The sequence below is a fragment of the Primulina tabacum genome, chromosome 9 (genome assembly GCF_025594145.1).
Source record: "Primulina tabacum isolate GXHZ01 chromosome 9, ASM2559414v2, whole genome shotgun sequence".
NCBI classification, from domain to species: Eukaryota; Viridiplantae; Streptophyta; class Magnoliopsida; order Lamiales; family Gesneriaceae; genus Primulina; species Primulina tabacum.
In genome coordinates this window covers 31,061,102-31,083,110 of record NC_134558.1, presented here as the reverse complement: position 1 = coordinate 31,083,110, position 22,009 = coordinate 31,061,102, and the positions used below count along the sequence as shown (strand labels likewise).

General features: G+C 35.3%; 2 protein-coding genes and 1 pseudogene across 5 annotated transcripts; 1 reads left to right on the top strand and 2 right to left on the bottom strand.

The window, feature by feature from the left end:
• Nucleotides 1–7,907: 7,907 nt before the first annotated feature.
• On the bottom strand, nucleotides 7,908–8,402 carry LOC142504395 (uncharacterized). The gene has a single exon (XM_075617269.1). The coding sequence runs from the start codon at nucleotides 8,400–8,402 to the stop codon at nucleotides 7,908–7,910; it is 495 nt and encodes a 164-aa protein (XP_075473384.1).
• A 1,315-nt stretch (nucleotides 8,403–9,717) lies between these two features.
• Nucleotides 9,718–15,880, top strand: LOC142555187 (homoserine dehydrogenase). Of its 4 annotated transcripts, none has more exons than XM_075665916.1 (12): nucleotides 9,718–9,974; nucleotides 10,148–10,260; nucleotides 10,412–10,492; nucleotides 11,144–11,259; nucleotides 11,477–11,530; nucleotides 12,226–12,313; nucleotides 12,439–12,531; nucleotides 13,895–13,935; nucleotides 14,449–14,502; nucleotides 14,592–14,755; nucleotides 15,017–15,086; nucleotides 15,574–15,880. In XM_075665916.1, the coding sequence occupies exons 2-12, from the start codon at nucleotides 10,155–10,157 to the stop codon at nucleotides 15,697–15,699; spliced, it is 993 nt and encodes a 330-aa protein (XP_075522031.1). In that variant the 5' UTR covers nucleotides 9,718–9,974; nucleotides 10,148–10,154; the 3' UTR covers nucleotides 15,700–15,880. The 4 variants fall into 4 exon arrangements, with proteins under 4 accessions (XP_075522031.1, XP_075522029.1, XP_075522030.1 ...); XM_075665914.1 differs by having other exon boundaries at nucleotides 9,729–9,974; nucleotides 10,113–10,260; XM_075665915.1 differs by having other exon boundaries at nucleotides 9,732–9,974; nucleotides 10,148–10,263.
• Nucleotides 15,881–19,020: 3,140 nt separating this feature from the next.
• On the bottom strand, nucleotides 19,021–21,543 carry LOC142555186 (short-chain dehydrogenase/reductase 2b-like; annotated as a pseudogene).
• Nucleotides 21,544–22,009: the final 466 nt, after the last annotated feature.

The window sequence follows — 22,009 nt, the reverse complement described above, 5'->3', positions numbered from 1 at the left end:
TGCCGTGATTACTATTATATATAGATTGTGTCAAATGTATTTTATTTTTCATTGATTGGGATTTAGATATAAAAGAGATCAAGTAACGAATGCTAAACCTAAAAGAGTAAATTGATACGAATTTACATGATAATGAGACATCAAATAAGATATATGTTAATCGAAATTCGTCGAATAATCGAAAAGGAACACACATTACAAAATTTTTATGAGCTTAATAAATAAATATTCAGATAAATTAATTCAAATTTATTTACACACCTCTCACCTAATCATTGTTAATAGAGAAAATTTAATTTCTTCAATCAACACTTTCTAGAGTTAACATATCGTATAGGACTGACCCAATGCAATTTACTTGGATAACTTGATTTGTAAGCTATTCCGTTATCTCGAGAGTTTGCTATATATATATATATATATATATATATATATATATACACACACACACACACACACCCCCCAAATAAACATAGACATGATGTAATGTCCGAGATTTTATACTGTGTTAAATTACGATTATTGATTTTTAATCGAGATAATTATGAAAGGGCTAACCGGGACACGAAATGAGATCGCGTGTGAAAATTGATGTGCGAGGACAGTAGCATCAGGGCACATGCGCGACCGGATGCGCGCATATGCGCCAAACAGGCAGAAGACCTCGCGCATATGCGCGGAAGATGTCGCGCATATGCGCGGAGCCTATGCGAGGAACTCTAGAGAGTCTCGCGCATATGCGCGGAGATGAGTCGCGCATATGCGTGAGGCGATGTGCAGGATACGCGCGGAGACCGAGTGTCTCGCGCATATGCGCCGATTGGGGTCGCGCATATGCGCGAGACGTGGGCTGCAAAGGTTGAGCCACTCGTCCTCCTGCATGTACGATGTATATATAGTGTTGAAAATAAGAAAAGGGACGAGAGAATTGTTGAAAATCCTTACGCCTTTATATTGCGATCCGTCCGTCAGATTTTGAATCCGACTTCAACACCGTGTTCCTAGCAACGACAGCTACAACAGGACGTAAGTTTTGTGACATTTTGTTAAGATTTGAGATTATGCTATGTCCAGAATCAGATACGATTCATATATAGTGTTCTTGACATAGTAGACATCATAGAATCGAAGTCAGGTTAAGAAACAGATATCATATGGAATTGTTATGATTTTCAGAACGGGATTGACTGAGATGTGATGTCAAATTTATACGGTGGTTGATTATAATTATTGGAATTAGGATATACTGGTATGGTATCATCGGTATCGCAAGATTGTACTGTTGTACCGTCAAAATTTGATAAGACGGGGATGTTTTGATTTGAATAGAATATTGATACAGTATATTGATATTGTCATTGCCAGATTGAACATTGACAGGCTTTGAGTCGAGACTTCGATTATATCAGTGCGACAGAATAAAAGGTATAAATAAATGTTGATTCGGTATTGCACAACTCGAGTTAGGTTTGACTTGAGTTTCCCAAAATCACATACTTTATTTTATTGCATTGATATTTGCAGATTATCAGATTGATATGTTTAGTCTATTGAATTATAGTAGAGCCAGAGTTTGAGAGTAGGGCAGATCAGCCTAGCTAGGGCAGAACCGCCGAGTCTTTGTCAGAACCGCGAAGACTCTATACTTACGGTGTATCGATGAGCTTAGATGTAGATCGACGTCTATTGTAGACATTCGATACAGCATACCAAAGTCTAAATTAGATCGGGATCCCTAGGTTAGAAATAAGTTGAGATAAGATAATAAGTCATTGACTTAAATACAGATTCGTATTGGTTCATGTAGTCAGATTGGATACATGTTTTCATGATTTTTTATGCTTTTATATATGTTTTATATGATTGCATTGATACATTGTTTATACTGGGATATTTATATCTCACCGGAGTTATCTGGCTGTTGTCTTGTCTGTATGTGTGCATGACAACAGGTGGGACAGGTTCAGGGTCACAGAGGTGAAGAAAGATCGAGTTAGAGTGGAGACTACGGACTTGGACTAGAGTTAGGATTTAAACACTTGTTATATAGTTGTTAAACCTTAGTTGAGACTGATTGTATATAGTGCAAGATTTGTACTTTTAATACTGATGTGTATGTTAAGATGTATGCCATTACGTTCCGCATTTAAAAAAAATAAATTAGACCATGTTTATTATAATTAATTAAATTAGTCCCAATAACGATTAATAAGATGATTAGCGTCCGGGTCCCTACACATTAACTTTAAATCTATATGTCGAAGTGGATGAAAGTATAAAGACAATTTTTTAAAAATAAAATAATGAAGTTAGTGCATATGTATGCACAGATATGAGGATTTTTATTTAATTAAAAACAGGTTTTTTTTATTTTTAAAACTGAAGGTAAACTGCCTAGAAGAAATCTGGTTCCAAAAGTAAAAACCTGGAAATTGGAACTTGGAGGGTGGAAGGTATTTTTGGGATTAGAAAAAAAAAGGCTTATCCAAATTACAGTTTTTATTAGATTTTTTTCCCTTTAGATATAGTAATATATGTGTGTGTTTGTATGTATACATAAATATTAATTTTTGATATAAATTTAATTAAGATATTAAATTTTATATAAAATATAATTATGTTAGTAGATTTTTTTTTTAATATTTGCTTTTGAGATTTTTTTTTTTTTATATATAAAAAAAATATCTTTTCGATTTTGGTGGATGAAACAATCACTTTAGTTGACCCTTACTAGTAAATGACAAAATATGAAACAATATTTGTTGACCATGAATGTTACACACACATATATATATATATATATATTATGCTCATTTATATGAACATCGTTGAACTGTCACGCACATGTAATAAGTATAACAAATTTGTACATATACTATGCAAGTATATATATATATATAAACAACATATCAAATTGTATATCTATAAACACAAACTCCTATAAAGTCATATAACAGATCAATTTTGATATATACATGGACATAGCTAGCATGTGTATAGTTGGCAGCTACCCACATTTGGCCAATATATATATATATATATATATATTATAATTTTTAGACCTAAATATTAAATATTTATTTTTTATTATTATTACTAGTCTAGCTGCCCATATTAGACCCAAAAAAATAAAATAAAATTCTTTTATGATTTTTAGATTTGCTCCTAGACGTCTGTAACTTGTGTTTGTGAAATTTATGACACATCATTTCTGATTATCGTTTGATTGATGCCTTTTTTTGCTTAATTAATTATACTATATTGTTGCATATACTGAAAAAAGATTCTGGCTCTACTTCTAGTGAGATAGATCTTCAACCCGACCTGATCCATATAAAAATATTATCTTTTATGACAAAATTATTACTTTTAACAGTATGTATAGACGGAGTCAACCCGTTTCACGGACATAGCTATGTGAAATCGTCTAACATGATATCTACTCAATCTAAAAATAAAAGAAAAAGATAACGAAGTCAAGAAATAATCTAAAAGAAGGAAACAAAAAAAAAAAAGAAAATATTCTCAATCTCAAAAAAGGAAAATGAGAAGCAAAAAGTATAAATAAAATTCAAGAAGATACTGTCAAAACCACCGATCTTTATTATTTTTTAACCAAGACTCATTAAGATGGATGAGAACCCTCACAAAAAATGGGATGGAGGCTTTCTCACTATCTCTAAATATATATTATGATATTTTTTGATATCATGCATCATATATATATATTAATCTTGGGTGAGATTGAGATCACTCAAACCCAATAATTCTGGACCCAAGGAGTCGGCCGGGGTTCACAGGGTTCAGCTCGGGTATTGGATTGAAGGGTTTTTTCTCAAGTACCAACCTAAAGGGATGGATGACCTCGGACACTGGCCCAAGGGGTGTCAAGAAAGTTAAGTTAATGTCGTGGACAAGTATTTAAAGCTTGGAGTATTAGCGAATGAATCTTCATGAACGAAAGATGAACTCCACAAAACTCAAACCAATATATTGATGAATTTGCCACAAAAATACAACGGGAATGTACTATTTATAGTAAATGGACAAGAAGAAGGAAAAAGCGTATTTCCCTAATACAAAAGCGTGTAACAACTATTCTAATACTCCCCCTCAAGATGGAGAATGAATATTGTGAATACCCATCTTGGACAAGAGCTCTCGAAACCGTGTGGGAAGAAGAGATTTTGTGAACAAATCAGCAAGTTGCAAACCTGAGGCCACATATAACACTTTGATGATCCCAGCTTGTAACTTTTCTCGTACCACATGACAATCTATCTCGATGTGTTTAGTACGCTCATGAAACACAGGATTGGAAGCAATATGCAGGGCTGCCTAGTTATCACAAATTAAAGGCACTGGAGTATCACAGCAAACTCGAAAATCATTGAGCAATGAAAGCAACCAAACCACCTCACATGTTGCATTTGCCATTGACCGATACTCCGCTTCGGAAGATGATATGGAAACAATATGTTGTTTCTTTGACTTCCAAGATTTCAATGACTCTCCCAGAAGAACACAAAAGCCTGAAATTGAGCGTCTTGTATTAGGACAGGCTACCCAGTCAGAATAAAAAAAATAAACTCAGCTTGGGATTAGATGATGAGCTGTAGAACAAGCCCTGACCTACTGTCCCTTTAACATATTTCAGCACCGAATATATAGCTTGTAAATGTGTGTCTCTTGGCTTTGAAACAAATTGACTTAGCTTGTTAACTGAGTATGCTAAGTCAGGACGTGTGACAGTGAGGTAAAGGAGTCTACCAACAAGACGTCTATATACGGAAGGATCAGGAAGCAACTCACCCTCTTCTTCACTGAGCTTCAAGCCTACATCTAACGGCGTGGTACGTGGCTTACATCGAGTAAGTCCTGTATCAGCAAGCAATTGGAGAGCATAATGCCGTTGGCATATAGAAATGCCTCGTGATGAACGTGCTCCTTCAATTCCAAGGAAGTATTTGAGATCACCCAAGTCTTTTAGCTTGAACTGATTGTCCAGAAATGTCTTTAAATCAATGGCTTCTTCCTCATTGTTCGTGGCGATGACTATATCGTCCACATATACCACTAAGGCCAGAAACACATCTCCATGATTGCGAATAAACAATGAATTATCTGCATGAGATTGAACAAAACCAATACGAAGTAGTGTGGAAGAGAATTTGGCAAACCATTGTCTAGAAGCTTGCTTCAAACCATACAAGGACTTGTGCAATTTGCAAACCGCATTAGTAGGTAAAGGCTCCCCCTGTCATTGATATCCCGGAGGCAACGACATATACACTTCTTCAGATAAGTCACCGTGCAAGAATGCATTATTTACATCAAGCTGCATTAAAAACCAGCCATGAATGGAAGCCAAGGCTAACAAAGTTCTCACAGTTACCAACTTTGCGACAGGTGACAAGGTCTCAAGATAATCAATACCCTCTTGCTGTGTGTATTCCTTAGCTACGAGTCTTGCCTTATATCGTTCCAAACGACCATCAGCAAAAAATTTTGCTTTAGACACCCACCTACAGCCTACAACACGCTTGGTAGGGGGCAAAGACACAATGGACCAAGTCCCATTACTTTCCAAAGCTCGCAATTCCTCAGACATGGATTGCCTCCATTCAGGTTGGACAACGGCCTGAGAGAAGGTGTTTGGTTCGACAACAGATGATATAGTATGTACAAAGGATTTGTGAGATGGAGACAAACGATGATCACCAAGAGTAGAAGATATCGGGTGAGCAGTACAATTAAAAGAGGAGGAAACGGTGGTATAGCAATGAAAATCACTCAAATGACTTGGAGGTTTGATTATCCTATTGGAAAAATTTGAATGTATCGGGTCATGTTGAGCAGGAACATGAGAAGGTTCAAATTGTGTAGGTAAGACATTGTCAAAGAAGGAATCTAAATGTTAAATGAGGGATTCACTGTGAAAAGGAAAGCTGGTCTCATGAAAAATCACATCACGAGAAATGTATACTTCATTTGTAACAAGATTAAGGAGTTTGTATGCCTTAAAACCCAATGGATAACCCAAAAACACAGACTTAATGGCACGGGGTGAAAACTTAGTACGATGACTCAAGAGGGTAGATCCATAACACAAACAACCAAAGACTTTCAAATGTGAATAAGAGGAGGGTTTGAAATGTAATAGTTCAAATGGAGTTTTATGTGAAAGTTGGGGAGAAGGAGTTCGATTGATCAAATACACATCAGTTTGAACACAATCACTCCAATAAACTAAAGGAATGCATGACTGAAAAAGTAAAGCACGAGCCACATTGAGTATGTGTTGGTGTTTTCTTTCCACAACTGAATTCTGTTGCGGTCGTTCAACACACGATTGTTGAGAAACAATGCCTTCGCTGCGAAAGAAATTAGAAAAATCGAGCTCAGGCGCATTGTCTGTCCGAACAGCCTTGATCTTACGTTCAAATTGGGTGCTAATCATTTTGAAGAAAATGGAAAATATAGTAGAAACATCAGACTTAGCCTTGAGAAAGTAAAGCCAAGTGAATCGCGAATGGTCATCCACAATAGTGAGAAAATATTTATAGTCCTTCAACCCTTAAAGTGGAAAATGGCCCCCAAACTATCAAGATGTATGAGATCAAACAAATTTTCACTAACTGAATTGTTTGAAATAAAGGATAAACGTTTCTGCTTAGACAATGGACAAACATGACAGTCAAACTCCTTTGCGGGACATAAGGACCCAAGAGCTAAATTATTGTTTATGACATACAATCTGGAAAAAGATGGATGACCCATTCTAAAATGCCAAAGTTTACGTTGTGTTAAGAAAGCACTACAAACAGTAGAGAATGGTGGAGAAACTTGTGATACCAGGCTGGAGTTGGTCAATACATAGAGATTGCCAACTCGTCTACCCATCCCAATCATCTTGTTCTCGTTGAGTGCCTGAATTTGACAAGAGTCAGAAGAGAAAGAAACTGAGCAAGGGAGATTAGTTGTGAGTGAACTAATTGACAACAAGTTGAAGTGAAATTGAGGAACGAATAAAGTATTTTCCAGAACAAGATCACAAGACAAGCGAACTGAACCAATATGTGTGGCTGGTGCAGTGGAATTATTCGGCAATGTGATAGTGGAAGCAAGAGATGCATATGAAGAGAAAAGTGATAGAGAACAACAAATATGATGTGTTGCTCCAGTATCCAACACCCAATCACAATTCAGAATTGAAGTAAAGGCAAAGGATAAAGGATTTATACTACTGAAACAAGAAACAGAAGGCTCATGCTGTTGTGCAATTGAATTGGAGCCATATCCAAGTTGGAGTTGAGAACTAAGGAAGGCAATGAGTTGCTTGCAATGCTCAGGACTTGCTTGCAATGCTCAGGACTAAGTGAATCATTCAAACCATTTGAGCCTTTGTCACTGGAATGACAGACTGGAACAATATCATTAGAGGCAGAAGTTGAAGCTTGAACTTGATTAGCTCGGTTGCGATTATCTTCACTTTGCTTCTGCTTGTATTTGGGATGACTAGGTGGATATCCATGGAGTTGATAGCACTTGTCAGCTGTGTGTCCTAGATAGTGACAATAGGAACAAATCAGTTGTTTATCATTTTTATTGCTTTTACCATTTGGAGATCCTTTAACAAAAGCTGCAGCAAGAGAATGGTGCATAGAGGACTGTGGATTAGCAGAGACAGAACCACCATAAGCTTCTTTATGTATTGATCGCTGTCTTTCCTCCTGTACTACAAGTGAAAAAATCTTAGACATGACTGTAAGTGGATCCATCATTAAACTTTGAGCTCAGATTTGAGCATAGGAATCATTTAATCCCATCAGAAATTGTAAAACACAATCCTGATTTTGATAGTTCATCCATTCTTTCATCGAGCCACATGTACATACAGAAATCGGCTAGAAATCCCTCAATTCGTCCCAAAGAGTTCTCATACGAGTATAATACCCACTGATATCCATCGATCCTTGTAAACCATTCCGTGGAGCATTACTCTGATGAAAACGATCACGTAAATCAATCCAAATTTCATGCGTAGTATCTATGTACATTAAGCTATCTGCAATTTCACGGGAAACCCAATTAAGGATCCAGGAAATAACCATGCTATTACAATGGATCCAAGCATCATACAACAAATCCCCAATTGGAGGACAAAAAGAGGTTCCATCGACGAAACTCAATTTGTTTTTCGCCGTCAATGCCATAGTCATCGCACGACTCCAGGTGTTGTAATTGTTACCTGAGAGAGGATGAGACACCAGAACAAGACCAGGATTATCACCATTCTGCAAGTAGAAGAGGCTGCTAGAATCTTCGAATGCAATTCTTTGGCCCTGGCCTTGATTGGTGGTGGAACCTTGAACATTTGAGTTCGGAGCACCTCTCGCCATGGAAGAGAAGCAGAATTACTGCGAATTATTGCTCTGATACCATATTAGCGAATGAATCTTCATGAACGAAAGATGAACTCCACAAAACTCAAACCAATATATTGATGAACTTGCCACAAAAATACAACGGGAATGTCCTATTTATAGTAAATGGACAAGAAGAAACAACTATTCTAATATGGAGATTGCCCCAGGATAGCAGGGGTTGGTCATGGAAAAAGAGCTCCGTTGTGCGTCTCAAGTCAAGGAAGTAGAGACTAGCTAGCTAAGAAGTACCGATGTTGGATTTTTGGCCGAGCTCCAACTTGGGAGACCTCCTAAAAATAGATATCCATATCTCTTTGCAAGAGGATCTCGCAGGACAGTGAACTTACTTGAATTGAAGGGAGTTTGGTTCTCAGTTTAAGCATTGGTCTCTAGGATTTGTCGGGTTTAGTTCCACATTTCCCGGTAAATACTAGATTAATCAAACAATTTATCTAAAGTGGCTAAAATTAAATGTTAAAAATATAACATAATGGAGATGTTATTTATATTTTATTCCACATATTGTTTAAATGGACTTTATTTTGATCCTTAGCAAAACAAATGGAGAAAGTTAACGAAAAAAAAAACTTATAAAGACTAATTCCTAATTATTTTTTATTTTAATAAAAAGTCATTCTAAATGCAAACTATCAATATTTGTTCCGTGCACAAAAGCTTAAATACCTATTTCTTGAAATTGATTATTGAACAATGCAAGATAATTAAAAAAAATTAAAATGTAATATTATATGCCATAATTTTCAATATCACTTGAATTTGAATCCTGTAAATGCTATTCACACTCAGGGACTATCATTTTTTAGGAAGTAGATTATTTATTACATGAGAATTAAATATAAAATTTGAGTATATATAATTTTTTTTTTATATTTCCTAAACTTATGGGGTGGAGAGGGGTCGAACTTGAGGCACTAATATGGTAAAAGTAGGTGAGACCACTTAGGCCGAAGCCCGGTCTCAAATTTGTTTGTTTGTTTGTTTTTTTTCAGAAGCGCCCAAACATCGTTTGATTATTGGTGGATTTGTTTCGATTTTAAACCCGTGGATCATGAACTGGGTTGGTTATATTGAGACGTGTTATATTAGATTGTGATATTTCTATTAAGTATATAAATTAATAATTAAACTTCATTGCATATTTAGTTCAAATAAGGTTCCACAGATGTAATCTTGATCCACATTCACAAGCTGATTTTGGATTATTTGAGCGAAACAATTTATTTGATAGTAGTAATTTATTATAAATAAATTCATAAGATACTCGAGCTACATAAAATTTTCAATTTTCAAATAAATAAATAAATCACTTGACCATAATTTTTATTTTTTCTGGGGTTTAAATTTACCATTATTTTTATTTTGCCTCGTTCAGAGGGCGAATCGAGGCCGGGCCAAGAATTGATCGAAGAATCGAGGGCCGGAGAGAAAATGAAAAAGATACCAATTTTGTTGATGGGTATTGGCGGCGTTGGCCGTCAACTTCTCCGCCACATTGTTTCCTGCCGCATCATTCACTACAATCAGGTAGACCAGAGTGTATTTGTATTTTTTTTATATGTATACTTATTGATGAACTGTTGAATGCGTGCTTCTTGATTTTGTTGTGGGAGTATTCATTTGTTTGCTATGGTGTTGGTGAATTGGGAAATTTTAATGTTACAGAGGTTGAGGTTGAGTGTGGTGGGTGTGTGTGACAGCAAATCAATGGTGGTTGCACCCGATGTATACAGATCAGAATTGGATGATGAATTTTTGCTGCAAATTTGCGAAGTAAAGTCTAGTGGTTCTTCTTTGGAAACCCTCTCTGATGGTGGTACATTTTTTCCTTCTCTCCTAAGTCCTATCCCTGCGTTTATTGGGGGAAAAATGGGGACTTTTTTCTGTTGAAAATTCACCAATGTGTGCGCAGTTAGCTTTGAATATTGAGCATTAGGTGTGTGCCTTTGTGTTTCTATTCTTAGGTCAATGTCAAATATATTCAAGTAAAGAAATGGCTAGCAAAGCCATTGATATTGCTGCTTCTTACCGCAGAATGGCAACAGGTCTGTTTGCTTTTTTAGTTTTTGTTTGTTGATCTTGGTGAACAGTTCCACCGGTGTAGCATAGACTCTACCAAGTTGGAATGCATGATTTTTCTTTTATTAGTGCATTCTAATGACTTATTTTGTCACTTGTTTTGAGCTCTGTTTAGCCATAGCTCCGGCCGTCACAAAACATACATTTACTCGAAATGCAAGATATTTACATGATAGAAGGGCAGGTTAAGGGCGATCAAGGAATAGTGGATTGGTTCTTGTATATGCATTTTGTTTTAGCTACGGATTATACTTTGTGGCTGAATTCCGAATAGCGGATTGGTTCTTGTATATGCATTTTGTTTTAGCTACGGATTAGACTTTGTGGCTGAATTCCTTGTTGATGACTGATCAAAGAAATGATACGAGTTGGCACTTTTATATACCAAATTCTTTTACTTCCATTTTTCATTAGCTTGTTTGCTTTTCCTCTGTGTGCGTGTGAGTCATTGATGAGTGGGATTGGAAGTAATGTTGAAGATATAACTAAAATGCTTCACCCTTCTTTCAAGTCTTTTGTAAACTAAGGTACAAAGTTATAAGACTTTTTTCGCTGTTGCATTTGATATTGTGGATTATACATCAACATGTTGACTATAAGTCTGCATAATTTAACAGGACTGACATTTATTGACTGCTCAGCCAGCTGCAACACTATTCCACTGCTAAGAAAGGTTGTGGAGTTAGAATGTTGTGTGGTTCTGGCCAACAAGCAGCCCCTAAGTTCTTCGTTGGTACTGTGTATTTGTACTGGCTTAGCACATCTTTGGTATCTATCAGTCTTTTTGAGATCATAATTCGTTTAGATACTTGACAACTAAGCATTGACTTTTTAGTTCATCTTTCAATATTGTTGTTCAATGTATGTTGCAATTGTCAAGTAATCTGGGTGAGCTGTCTAATTTGCTACAGTATTATTAACCATGTAGTGATTTCCCTATTGGTTTGCAGGAAGATTATGACAAATTGATTTCACACCCTCGATTAATTAGGCATGAGTCAACTGTGAGTTACTTGGTTTCTCTTTCCATCAGCTTTAGTTTTATCTCAGGCATTGATTTGATATGAACAATGGAGTTTGTGGAATGAGGTTTTAGTTTCTTTACTAACTAGCGGAAAATTGACGAGGATCAAATCTATTTTGACCCTGATTCTAGCTTCATTTTTAAAATCCAAAATCTTTATTCTAGAAAAATACACATGTCCCCATGATGTCTTTTATTTGAATTTGAATAAAATCACTTTAGTTTTCTTCAAATTAATGGTGCAAGAAAATAATTTCTACTTTAAGGTATTGTTTACACAAATGTTCGTTTAGGGCACTATTACTCGGATAGTTTCCTTTCCTATTTTCTTGGCCTTGAAGTTTTTCATTAATCTCTTACGTGCCTTTAATAGTTAACGGGAGGCTGACTAATTATTTAATGTCTAGAATGAGAAAGTCAGATTATTATAATAATTCTCAAAAAATCCCTTATGTATCTGGTAAATATCAGTTAGTTTGTTTGGGGATAATTTTGCTTAATTGAGGTTAACATGGTACATCCCTTTTCTAGTGGAAATTTTGACAGGCATGTATTAAGATCTCCATCGTGTTTAATAGATTCATATACATTTTCTTTGTTAATAAATTTGAGTCTGTATTATCCACTATGTTGGCAATCTGGACTTCATTTATTACTTCTCATATAATGTGCTAGGTTGGTGCCGGTCTTCCTGTCATATCATCAATAAATCGTATGCTTTCATCAGGAGATGCCATTCAACGAATCATTGGAAGTCTAAGCGGTACTTTTTCCAACTTTACCAATATTTGCTTTCTTTTATTCAATTGAGGTTAAGATTTATAACCCTGCTTTATTTTGATCATCAAAAGATGCATATGATAATTATATAGTTCTTCTGATTCTCAGGTACACTGGGTTATGTGATGAGTGAAGTTGAAGTTGGAAAACCCTTTAGTGACGTTGTCAATGTGGCAAAACGCCTTGGATACACTGAACCTGGTAATGAAATGCAACCATACCATGCTATGTTTTTGTATTACTTTCTGTCAAACTTGAGGGCTTTAAACAATGTTCTGCACTCTGCACGGAGAAGAATAATAAGAACTCAAATTCTCTGTTATGCTATTCCTCTTGTCAGGTTAAGGATTTCTTTTTCCAGTTTGTTAATATGGACAAGGCTTTATTATGAGTAAGATAAATTTAGTCATTGTGTTTCCCCTATAGTGTAAAGGTCGGTGACATCTCACTTTTTGATATCTCTTGGACCTTGGTCATAGAAATTGATAGTGATTTGTCAAGATTTCTTGTGACAATGATACATTTTCTTTTTGTGATGTTTATTGATGGGGACTTTCAAACAGAAGATATTTTTACTCATTGGTCTTAGTATCTGGTCAAGGCTGCAACATTAGCCTTGAGTTGGATGACTCATAGTGCTTTTATTTATGAACTGATATGCTGCATTATGGTGGTTGTTTGGTTTTTATTAAATGAAACAAATGAACTATAAGAATTTCCCCTTTCAGAGCCACAGGTGAGTACTATGTTTTTTATTTTCTACTCAATATGAAACTGTTTGAGATCTTATGAGAAAAAAGGATTCAAATTGTATTTCTAATAGCATGCAGCTTAAAACAAAAATGAGGAACTAGTTTGGTTGTGCATTAATTGATTAGTTTTAGAAAAATGGAAAAGGGGCTCTTTTATCTCAGTTCAATTCCCCCAACAAAAACTCATATAACTGGATGGAAAAATTGGTTAAATCAATATATTTGTATGCCTTTCTATTCCTTGTCTTTTACCGTACATGGAATTACTTGGAGGGTTTGCAGTAACCAATATGTAGAAACCATACTAGAATCTTCAACTGCTTTATTCATATACGTTCGAAGGCATATCTTTGGGTTGATTTCTGTGTCTGTTTGGCATGTGACTGATTATCTAGTGCAATCAAAATATTAGAAAATAGAAACAAGAGAAGAAAAACGAAGCTCAAATAGTTTTAGATGCCAATTGCTAAGGTGTAAGAATGTTAGTGTCTACTATTCAAAAAAAAAAAAAAAAGAATGTTAGTGTCTAAAGGAGGAGAAAATGAGATTGTAAAATTCATTTGATGTATATGAATCAATCTGCCGACAGCTAGCAAGTAGCCGTACAAGCTGACAAATCAACAAATGAATTTTCAATTGTTGACTGGATCTTGTGATATAGGATTACGTAGTCACTGAACCTTTCTCAAAGGCTTCCAAGACAACACTGAAAAGACACAAGCCTCTGGGTTGGCAAATTTCATGCAGTTTTTGCCACATTTTTTTTTTAAAACAATGATTTTCCTGATTTTGAATTTCGTATTCGCTTTCAGACCCTCGAGACGATCTTAGTGGGTTGGATGTAGCTCGAAAGGTGTGGATGCCATCCCTTTTCATTTTGTGGACATTTGCTAATGTCATTCTTTTGATTTCAAAAAGTGGTAATTTTCTATGTTATCATAGATTGGTAGAATGATAATACTGCCTTACGCTGTCTCTCTGCCCAAAAATTTGGTGGTCCTCACTTTAAAATTTCATATCCTGAAACTCAGTGGTAACTCAATGTTGACTAAGATTTGGAACCAAAGGAGTTTGAACTCTTTTTCATCCATTAAATCAAAGTAATGGAAGTTTGAGGCTACTGTGATTGTCATCTTGCAGATGACCATGCTAAAAGGGCTGTCATGCATTTTCATTATTCTGTTTTTATTTTTTTTACAATTCAATCTACTTGATCAGGAATTCCTACTTGATGTATTTTCTTCAGATGCTATACTGACATATCCATTATTTTGGCTGCTAGGGCATTTGTGTTTGGTCTGCATTGTCATGGGAAACCATTGATTTACTTTAAGAAAATGTTATTTTTTTTGTATTTTCATTATAGGCTCTGATCCTTGCCCGCCTTCTTGGGCATCGTATCAGCTTGGACAACATTAAGGTTAGTACGTGTGGCATGTCTCCTGATGTTGCATTTTGTCTATCAAACTTGTCCACGATTAGATTTTTTTTGACAATAAAACCTTGTAGGTTGAAAGCTTGTATCCTATAGAAATGGGACCTGATTTGATGACTGTCGAAGAATTTTTGGCAAAAGGGCTTCCATTAATTGACAGAGAAATCAGACGTAGGATCGAAAAAGCTTCTTCAAATGGAAATGTTCTACGCTATGTTTGTTTGATTGACAAGTCCAGGTACTTCTTACTCCAGAGTGTTGTGCATAGCTGATTGTGGAAAATAAATACTGAGATCATACGTGTCATATAAGTCTTGATGCATGCATAGTTATGTGTTATTTGTTCTTACTTGGTAATTTGCTCGTCATCATGGCTTCAGTTGGTAATGATTAAAGTCAATACTTTGTTCATGCTGTTGCAATTAATTAGAATTCATCTGGCTCAAATTTAGATAAAACCAAGTTTGTCATTTGACATGCTGTTTTAAAACTGTAATAGGTGTGAAGTTGGCATACAAGAACTTCCAAAAGATTCGCCTCTTGGTAGATTGAAGGGAAGTGACAACGTGGTAAGCAAATTTTGTACCTTAACTTGCATGCCTATCCATGGCATTTTTTTCACTTGTCGTTTAATGTGAAAAGAGCTAGTCAATGTCATTGCACTCCAATTATAATATAATATAATGACAATTGATATCACGCTGTAAATATAATTTGACGTGGGGCATACCATGCGCCTGGTGATTGGTAATTAACTCCAACATTAGCCTACCTATGGGACACCATGATGTATAAAATTTAAAAAATCAAGTGAATCTGAATGGTTTCATCAAGCAGCCCAACTTGTGCTTTGAATACACTGGTGCTTCAAAGAAATCATTTTTTAATCTCAAAATCTATGTGCATTATCATACCTGCATAAAATTTCTGCACAATTCGCGATAACTTCTCATTTATAGAGGTTCTGATTTTGGTATTTTTCACCAATCTTCATGATAGTTTGGAGTTTATTTTTTATAATATGCGGCATTCACAGAGTGCTTTTTCTACATGCAGCTGGAAATATATAGCCGTTGCTATAGTGAACAACCCCTGGTTATTCAAGGTGCTGGAGCAGGCAACGATACTACAGCAGCTGGTGTCCTTGCTGATATCATCGATATGCAGGATATGTTCATATAATCTATCAGGTTAGCCTGATAAGGCAAATATGACTTTTTTGCTGTGAATTTTTTGGCAGGGTTATTGACCCTCTGAATGATGTAACTCTTGAATGTTCTTGTGAGTTATTATCCTTACTCCTCTGTACAACAGAATATACTTGCGTGGCTAAATTTGGAGTTGAATCATTTTTGAGTAACTAGCATGAAGTATGTACGACGAAGGTAGATACTAATTATATACAATAAAGGTTAAAAATTTAATACACGAAATCAAATACATGTTTAAATAAAATAATAAATGTAGTAGATGTCGAACAAACTCAATCACCAAAATTATAATTCTCATTGTCTATATAATCTATGTATGTCTGATGCAAAGTTACTTGAATTTAAAATGTGGTGTTATTAAATGCGTAAATTAGCATGATATCCTTAGCCATCCTTTGACTTAGTAAATCAGCCTCCATGTCGGATTTACATATTAAGTAGCATTAGGCTGTTGACATAGTGCAGAGATACCATTACAAAAAAAAATTCTAGTACAAGTTAAGAAAACGAGTAGTGAACATTTCAGAAATCATCTGTGCTGTTCAAGGAAGGAATCTTTATATCATCCAGAAGATATTCGCTGATTTGTTTAAACTACCGGCTGCTAGAATCACTGACTTTACTACTCTTCCAGAGGGCAACATTGAGCTTTGGAGTAGTGACTTCTCTCTCTCTGGCTTCCCAATTTCTTCTCCAACATGCCAAAAATGGGATCTGAAGATTGAATTCAGATTGATGACTGATATAGTGGTGAAGGGGATTCTCGCCAAGGCCAGTGCATATGACAAGATAACTCTGGAAAAATTTCTTGTTATGGCTACCATCACATCCAATCTTAAAATCAACCGATGTGATGTCTTCTTCAAGACATTCGTTGACATGATAAAAGAAAGAGAATCGGTCTGAAGGTTTGGCGGTTCAAATTTGCCATTTGCTAATTCAAGAAGGAGTCCAACCGGTGGGTATGGTTGAAGTTGGAAAGACCAAGTTATTTAACTGAACAACGGTTGAAAGGTTCATAAAGAAAAATAGTTCAACCAACGAGGAGATCCTTTATATCAAAACAGAGGCTGGGGTTGAATTTGTTAAGCAAAAGAAAATGGATGTGACTCCCAAAGACACTAAGAGAAAGCTGGCTCTGAAATCCAGCTCCGATGAAGAATCAAAGGATGATGTACCGGTTTCCCATGTTTTAAAGAAGAAACGATCAGAAAATCCCAAAGATTGTAGAACTGAGCGTTTGCCGCTTTACCAAAAGCTATAGCTGGTGTTAATGATGCAACTCAAATCTTTAGACCATATAACAGTTCAAGCACCACGGTTCGATCGCTCTACTAAGCAATGACAATTATTGTACTCAACAATCTCTCTCCCAATAATTGCACTCCTTGCAATCAATAGAAATCGAACCTGTGAGTCTATGACCTTGGCTCTTATACCAATTGGAGGACCGAGCGCTTGCCGCTTTGCCAAAAGCTATAGCTGGTGGTAATGGTGCAACTCAAATCTTTAAACTGCATGGCAGCTCAAGCACCACGATTCGATCGCTCTATTAAGTAAGGACAATTATTGTACCCAACACACACATAATTATCCCAAAAGTATAACTTAAAATGAATTTGGCTTTGTTCACCCTGGCAACAAAAGAGGAAGTGTATGAAATAATTGACCAATAATTCGAAATATAAATATCACGAGAACAAGAAGCAAGATCTTTATCTACTTTCACCTCAAATGAAGTGAAAGGGAAAATGCTATTATTATACATTCGTATTTTCCTTCGAAATTAAATAGTCATCAAAGAATTTTGCATTGAACACATTTAGTAATTCATGCGACATTGCTACTTAAACCAACTTAATTTTACCATTGTCAAGACATAATATTTGAGTTTCATATTCAGATCTTTTAGCACCACAATACCAACAAATAAGAATAGATGCTAATTGATGAAGTTCATCAAACTATAAATTATATTGAAATCCAGCCGCAACATCACACCAAAGGAAAAAAAGTATAACACATGTTACAAAGATCGTCAACTATATGGAAGACCAAGAGTTGGCAAAAATAGTTGTATATTTTATTCACAGATACCACGATGCATCGATGCTCTCAAAAATGTACTGTGTCTTTGTTTTTTTCTAACCATAACCAAATTCTAAACATTAACTTCCTCGGATGCATTACACCACTTTTCACTTACTTCTCTTTTCCTTTTTTGCTATATTACATTATCAATGTATTGACGTCGCTCGAGTATGTAGAAACCGACATATGTAGTATCCAAATTCTCCATTGCAAATTAAGCTATGAATATAAATCATAATCCAACCCAATTTGTCTAAGAAAACAAAAAAAGAATAAGAAAAAAAATATCATAGAAAGAATAAGAAAAAAAATATCATAGAGAAGAAAAATTTTATATTGGTATTGTAACATTCACATTGTTAGCAAATGCATTGAACCCAATGATGAGAAAAATCAATAAAATTGAAATTGAAATTGTTTCAAATAACCAGAGATAAAAATATCATTGAATAATTGGTTAAATAGTAGGTTTCTTGTGAAACGATTTCAAGAATTTTTATCTGTGTGACGGGTTAACCCTATCGATATTCACAATAAAAAGTAATACTCTTAGCATAAAAAGTAATAATTTTTCATGGATGACCCAAATAAGAGATCCGTCTCACAAAATACGACCGTGAGACCGTCTCACACAAGTTTTTACCTTGATTAAATTCTAATGTATCTTTTAATAGAACGTCTATGCCAAAGTATAGGTGCAAGCAAATTACATTTCACTCTATAACGATGACATAAGACATGAAAAAAAATGAAATATAACAATATAATAATCGCAAGCAAATAAAATTTGTAAAACTAAGAAACACAAATACAATACATATCTTAACAGGACTTCACAAAACTTCTTGAAAGATCCCGTCGACGATCTCCTATTTTTCAATTAGGACTAAAGAATTATATTCATTAATTTATTCGACAAAGGAAAAGAAAGAAGCCACAAAAGATGGCAATTGCATAGAGTACTGATGGGTTAAATAATATTTATAATTAGGTAAAAATTTGTGTGAAACGATCTCATGAAACGTATTTTGTGAGACAAATATCTTATACATAACTCATAGATAGATATAGATAATATATATTATAGACATAGAAAGGTGTTTGTTTTTTTCCGGAGCTTTTAATATTGTGGTCTGTTGGTTATTTGGCACTATCGCTCTGCATATTTTCTGTACGACAAATGGGATGGTAAGTGGTAGTGTTAACTGAATCTGAGCAGAAATTGACAAATACCATTGGAAGAGTAGTCAGAGAATTAAGTACATCAGAGCTGCCTCACTGATCCTGGAAAAGATAAGACGCTCAAATGATTTTCTTAAATGTGAAGTGATCAAAACTCAGCCACTTGGATACGATCGAAATAACAGCCGGTTGGACCTCCCTCGGGTAGAAGAGCCAGCATGACAGGGCCTTCGGCTCCCTCTTCCAGTGTCATTGTTCCCGTATTCCAATTAGTATCGGTTTTGACATATCCTGGATGTACACAGTTAATACACATATTTGGATACTTCTTTGCAAGAAGTCTAGTATATGCATTAAGAGTGGCCTTTGATATGCTGTAAGCTGGTAGCATCTTTTGCCACCCATTGACTTCAAGAGCATCCTTTTGGACATCTTGCAAAAACTTCTGCAGTATCACATCAATTTTCTCATCTGTTAGGTTATCAAGATCGCCAAGTACTTGTCTTATCTGCTCATTTGGGATACGCTGCATAATAACAGAGTAAAGATTAAAGATCAGTAGACTAATTTAGATTTTGCGTAGAAAACAGATGTCCAAGTCATCAAATTGATCTGACTTATGGCGAGTAGAGTATCTACGATGATAATATGATTACTTTTAGTTCACTCCTCAGGGAAGAGACATTCACGATTCTTGCACCCGTGGTTGAAAGCTCTAGTAAAGGAAGAAGAGCTTCGGTTACATTCTTGACACCATAGTAATTCGTCTCTAAGCATTCTTTTGCCTTTTCATAGGTTGTTATCATTGAATCTTGAACCATGTTTGTCGCCTTCCCCGATAGCTGCAAAGATAAAACAGATGCAAATCTTTTCATGTGAGCTAAATATGTCTGTAGATGAATTAATGTATCATCTAGAAACACTATTTTGGACTAAACATTTGGACTGTGTAGCGAGGATGCTTAAGCGATGTGCTTTCTATTTCTCACCCATGCTACAGGATCTATGTTTAAAGCCCTTAGTCTATCTATCAACTACAACTCCAGAAGCTCCAGCATTGTTCACCTGCAGAAACAGGTAAACTTGGATTAGTCTAGTCTGAAAGGGAAGCAGTTAGTCAGGGTTTGTACCAGAATTTTGTTTCTTGACGGGTTCAGAAACGCATAATTTGTGCAGTACTTGAGTAAAATAAATAAAGAAAAAGTCTGATATAAACTGTACAATGTTAAGATCAAGAATAGTTAGTCTCCATTAAGCATCAACATTAAATCTTGTCAACATTCTACAAGGAAAGACTGTGCGATGTACATGAATCCCATGTTAATACAGACATTGAAAACATATGAATCTATATGACTTATTTGTTGAGTTGATGTGGCATACATATATGATTGTTTAGATATTTGTGGTATATATTGTGGTTGTTTCAGACTGAGCTTTGCTCACCCCAGATGGGGCTGTTGTTGTCTTTGTATGTGGACAATGACAGGTACTCCAGGATATCAGGAGGCCGGAGATGTGCTTCTGGGGGAGTCACAGTTTGAGCTATGTATCTGGGTATGAGTTATTTGTATGTGATTGGTTTTGATTATGTGTGGGCATATTTTATGATACGAGATGAAATATTATTTTTAGTATTCAAATAAGTTACCTCAACCATAATTAACTCTACCCATGTATCTAGAAACAGAACTAAATTATTCTTGATTTTGAGTGGCAACTATTTAACATAAATCATTACACATACCAAGATATCAAGTCTTCCAAACTCGGTTGTTACGAACTTAGCCAAATCTGCGATGCTCTGCTTGTCTTGAACATCTAACTGATGGAATACTACATTCGAGAAACCCGATTCGATCACTGCTTTCGTGGCTTCGGTACCCCTCTTCTCATTTCTTGCTGTTAAAACAACAGTGACTCCAGCTTTTGCGAGCTGCCGGACGGTCTCAAAACCAATACCCTTGTTTGCTCCCGTCACCACTGCATACCTACGTGAAAACACAGTCAACCCTCAAAATAATGCTATCTATTGGTTCCGCAAAATGACTTCCAAGATCACCAAAATTATGGGATTCAGGTTGAATCAGAAATCAATCAAGTGGACTGGTAAATCAGAAATTTCAATAACATTTCACAAATTACTGGATCCTTCGAGCTGACTATGCTAGAAAATAAAGACCCATACAGATTCATAACATTTCAACAGATCCGAAACAAAGTATTCAATTTCAATAAAATCTCACTCTTGTAAACAAACCAAAAAAAAAAAACCATTCTTAATTCACTCGAAACCGATAAATTTCACGACCCCCGACGAATTTGAATCCGACTAGTACAGAAAATCGAATACATTTATAGAATTGGTCTTAATGGTGTTCACCTCATTGTTTGGTGACCCATTGCTGCAATTCTTGAATAGTTGCCGAGCTTCCAAGTGTGTGGCTGATGGAGATAATGGTGATTGGAGTGGCGGAGGTGCATGATGGTGACCATATTTAAATAATCTAGATACAACCCGACAATAGGGAGTGGTGGCTAATTTTATTTGTTTGTTTGTGTTTTTTTCTATCTATCTACACCGTATTATCAACAATGCGGGTAGAGATCTAAACGAATCAAATCGTTTGTGAGCTATTCGAATCTCGATTCGATAAAAGCTAGTTTGAGCTCATTTAATGAGGCTCGTTAAGATAAACAAACCAAACTCAAGCTTTACAGTATTCGGCTCATTAGCTCGTGAACATGTTCGTTGATAAGTTCTTGAGTAATCTTTTAGATGAAAAAATAATATTTTTGATATTTGATTTATTGATTTTGCATATTATTTATGAAATATATAAAAAAATCTATTAAATTTATTTATTATAATAAAAATAATATATTTTCTTTAAATATATAATTTACTTTTTAATTAATTTAATGAAAATTTAAATATATAATTCATATTTATTAAGCTTGTTTAGGCTCGATAAAGGCTTGAATAAGCTCGTGAGCCATGTATATAT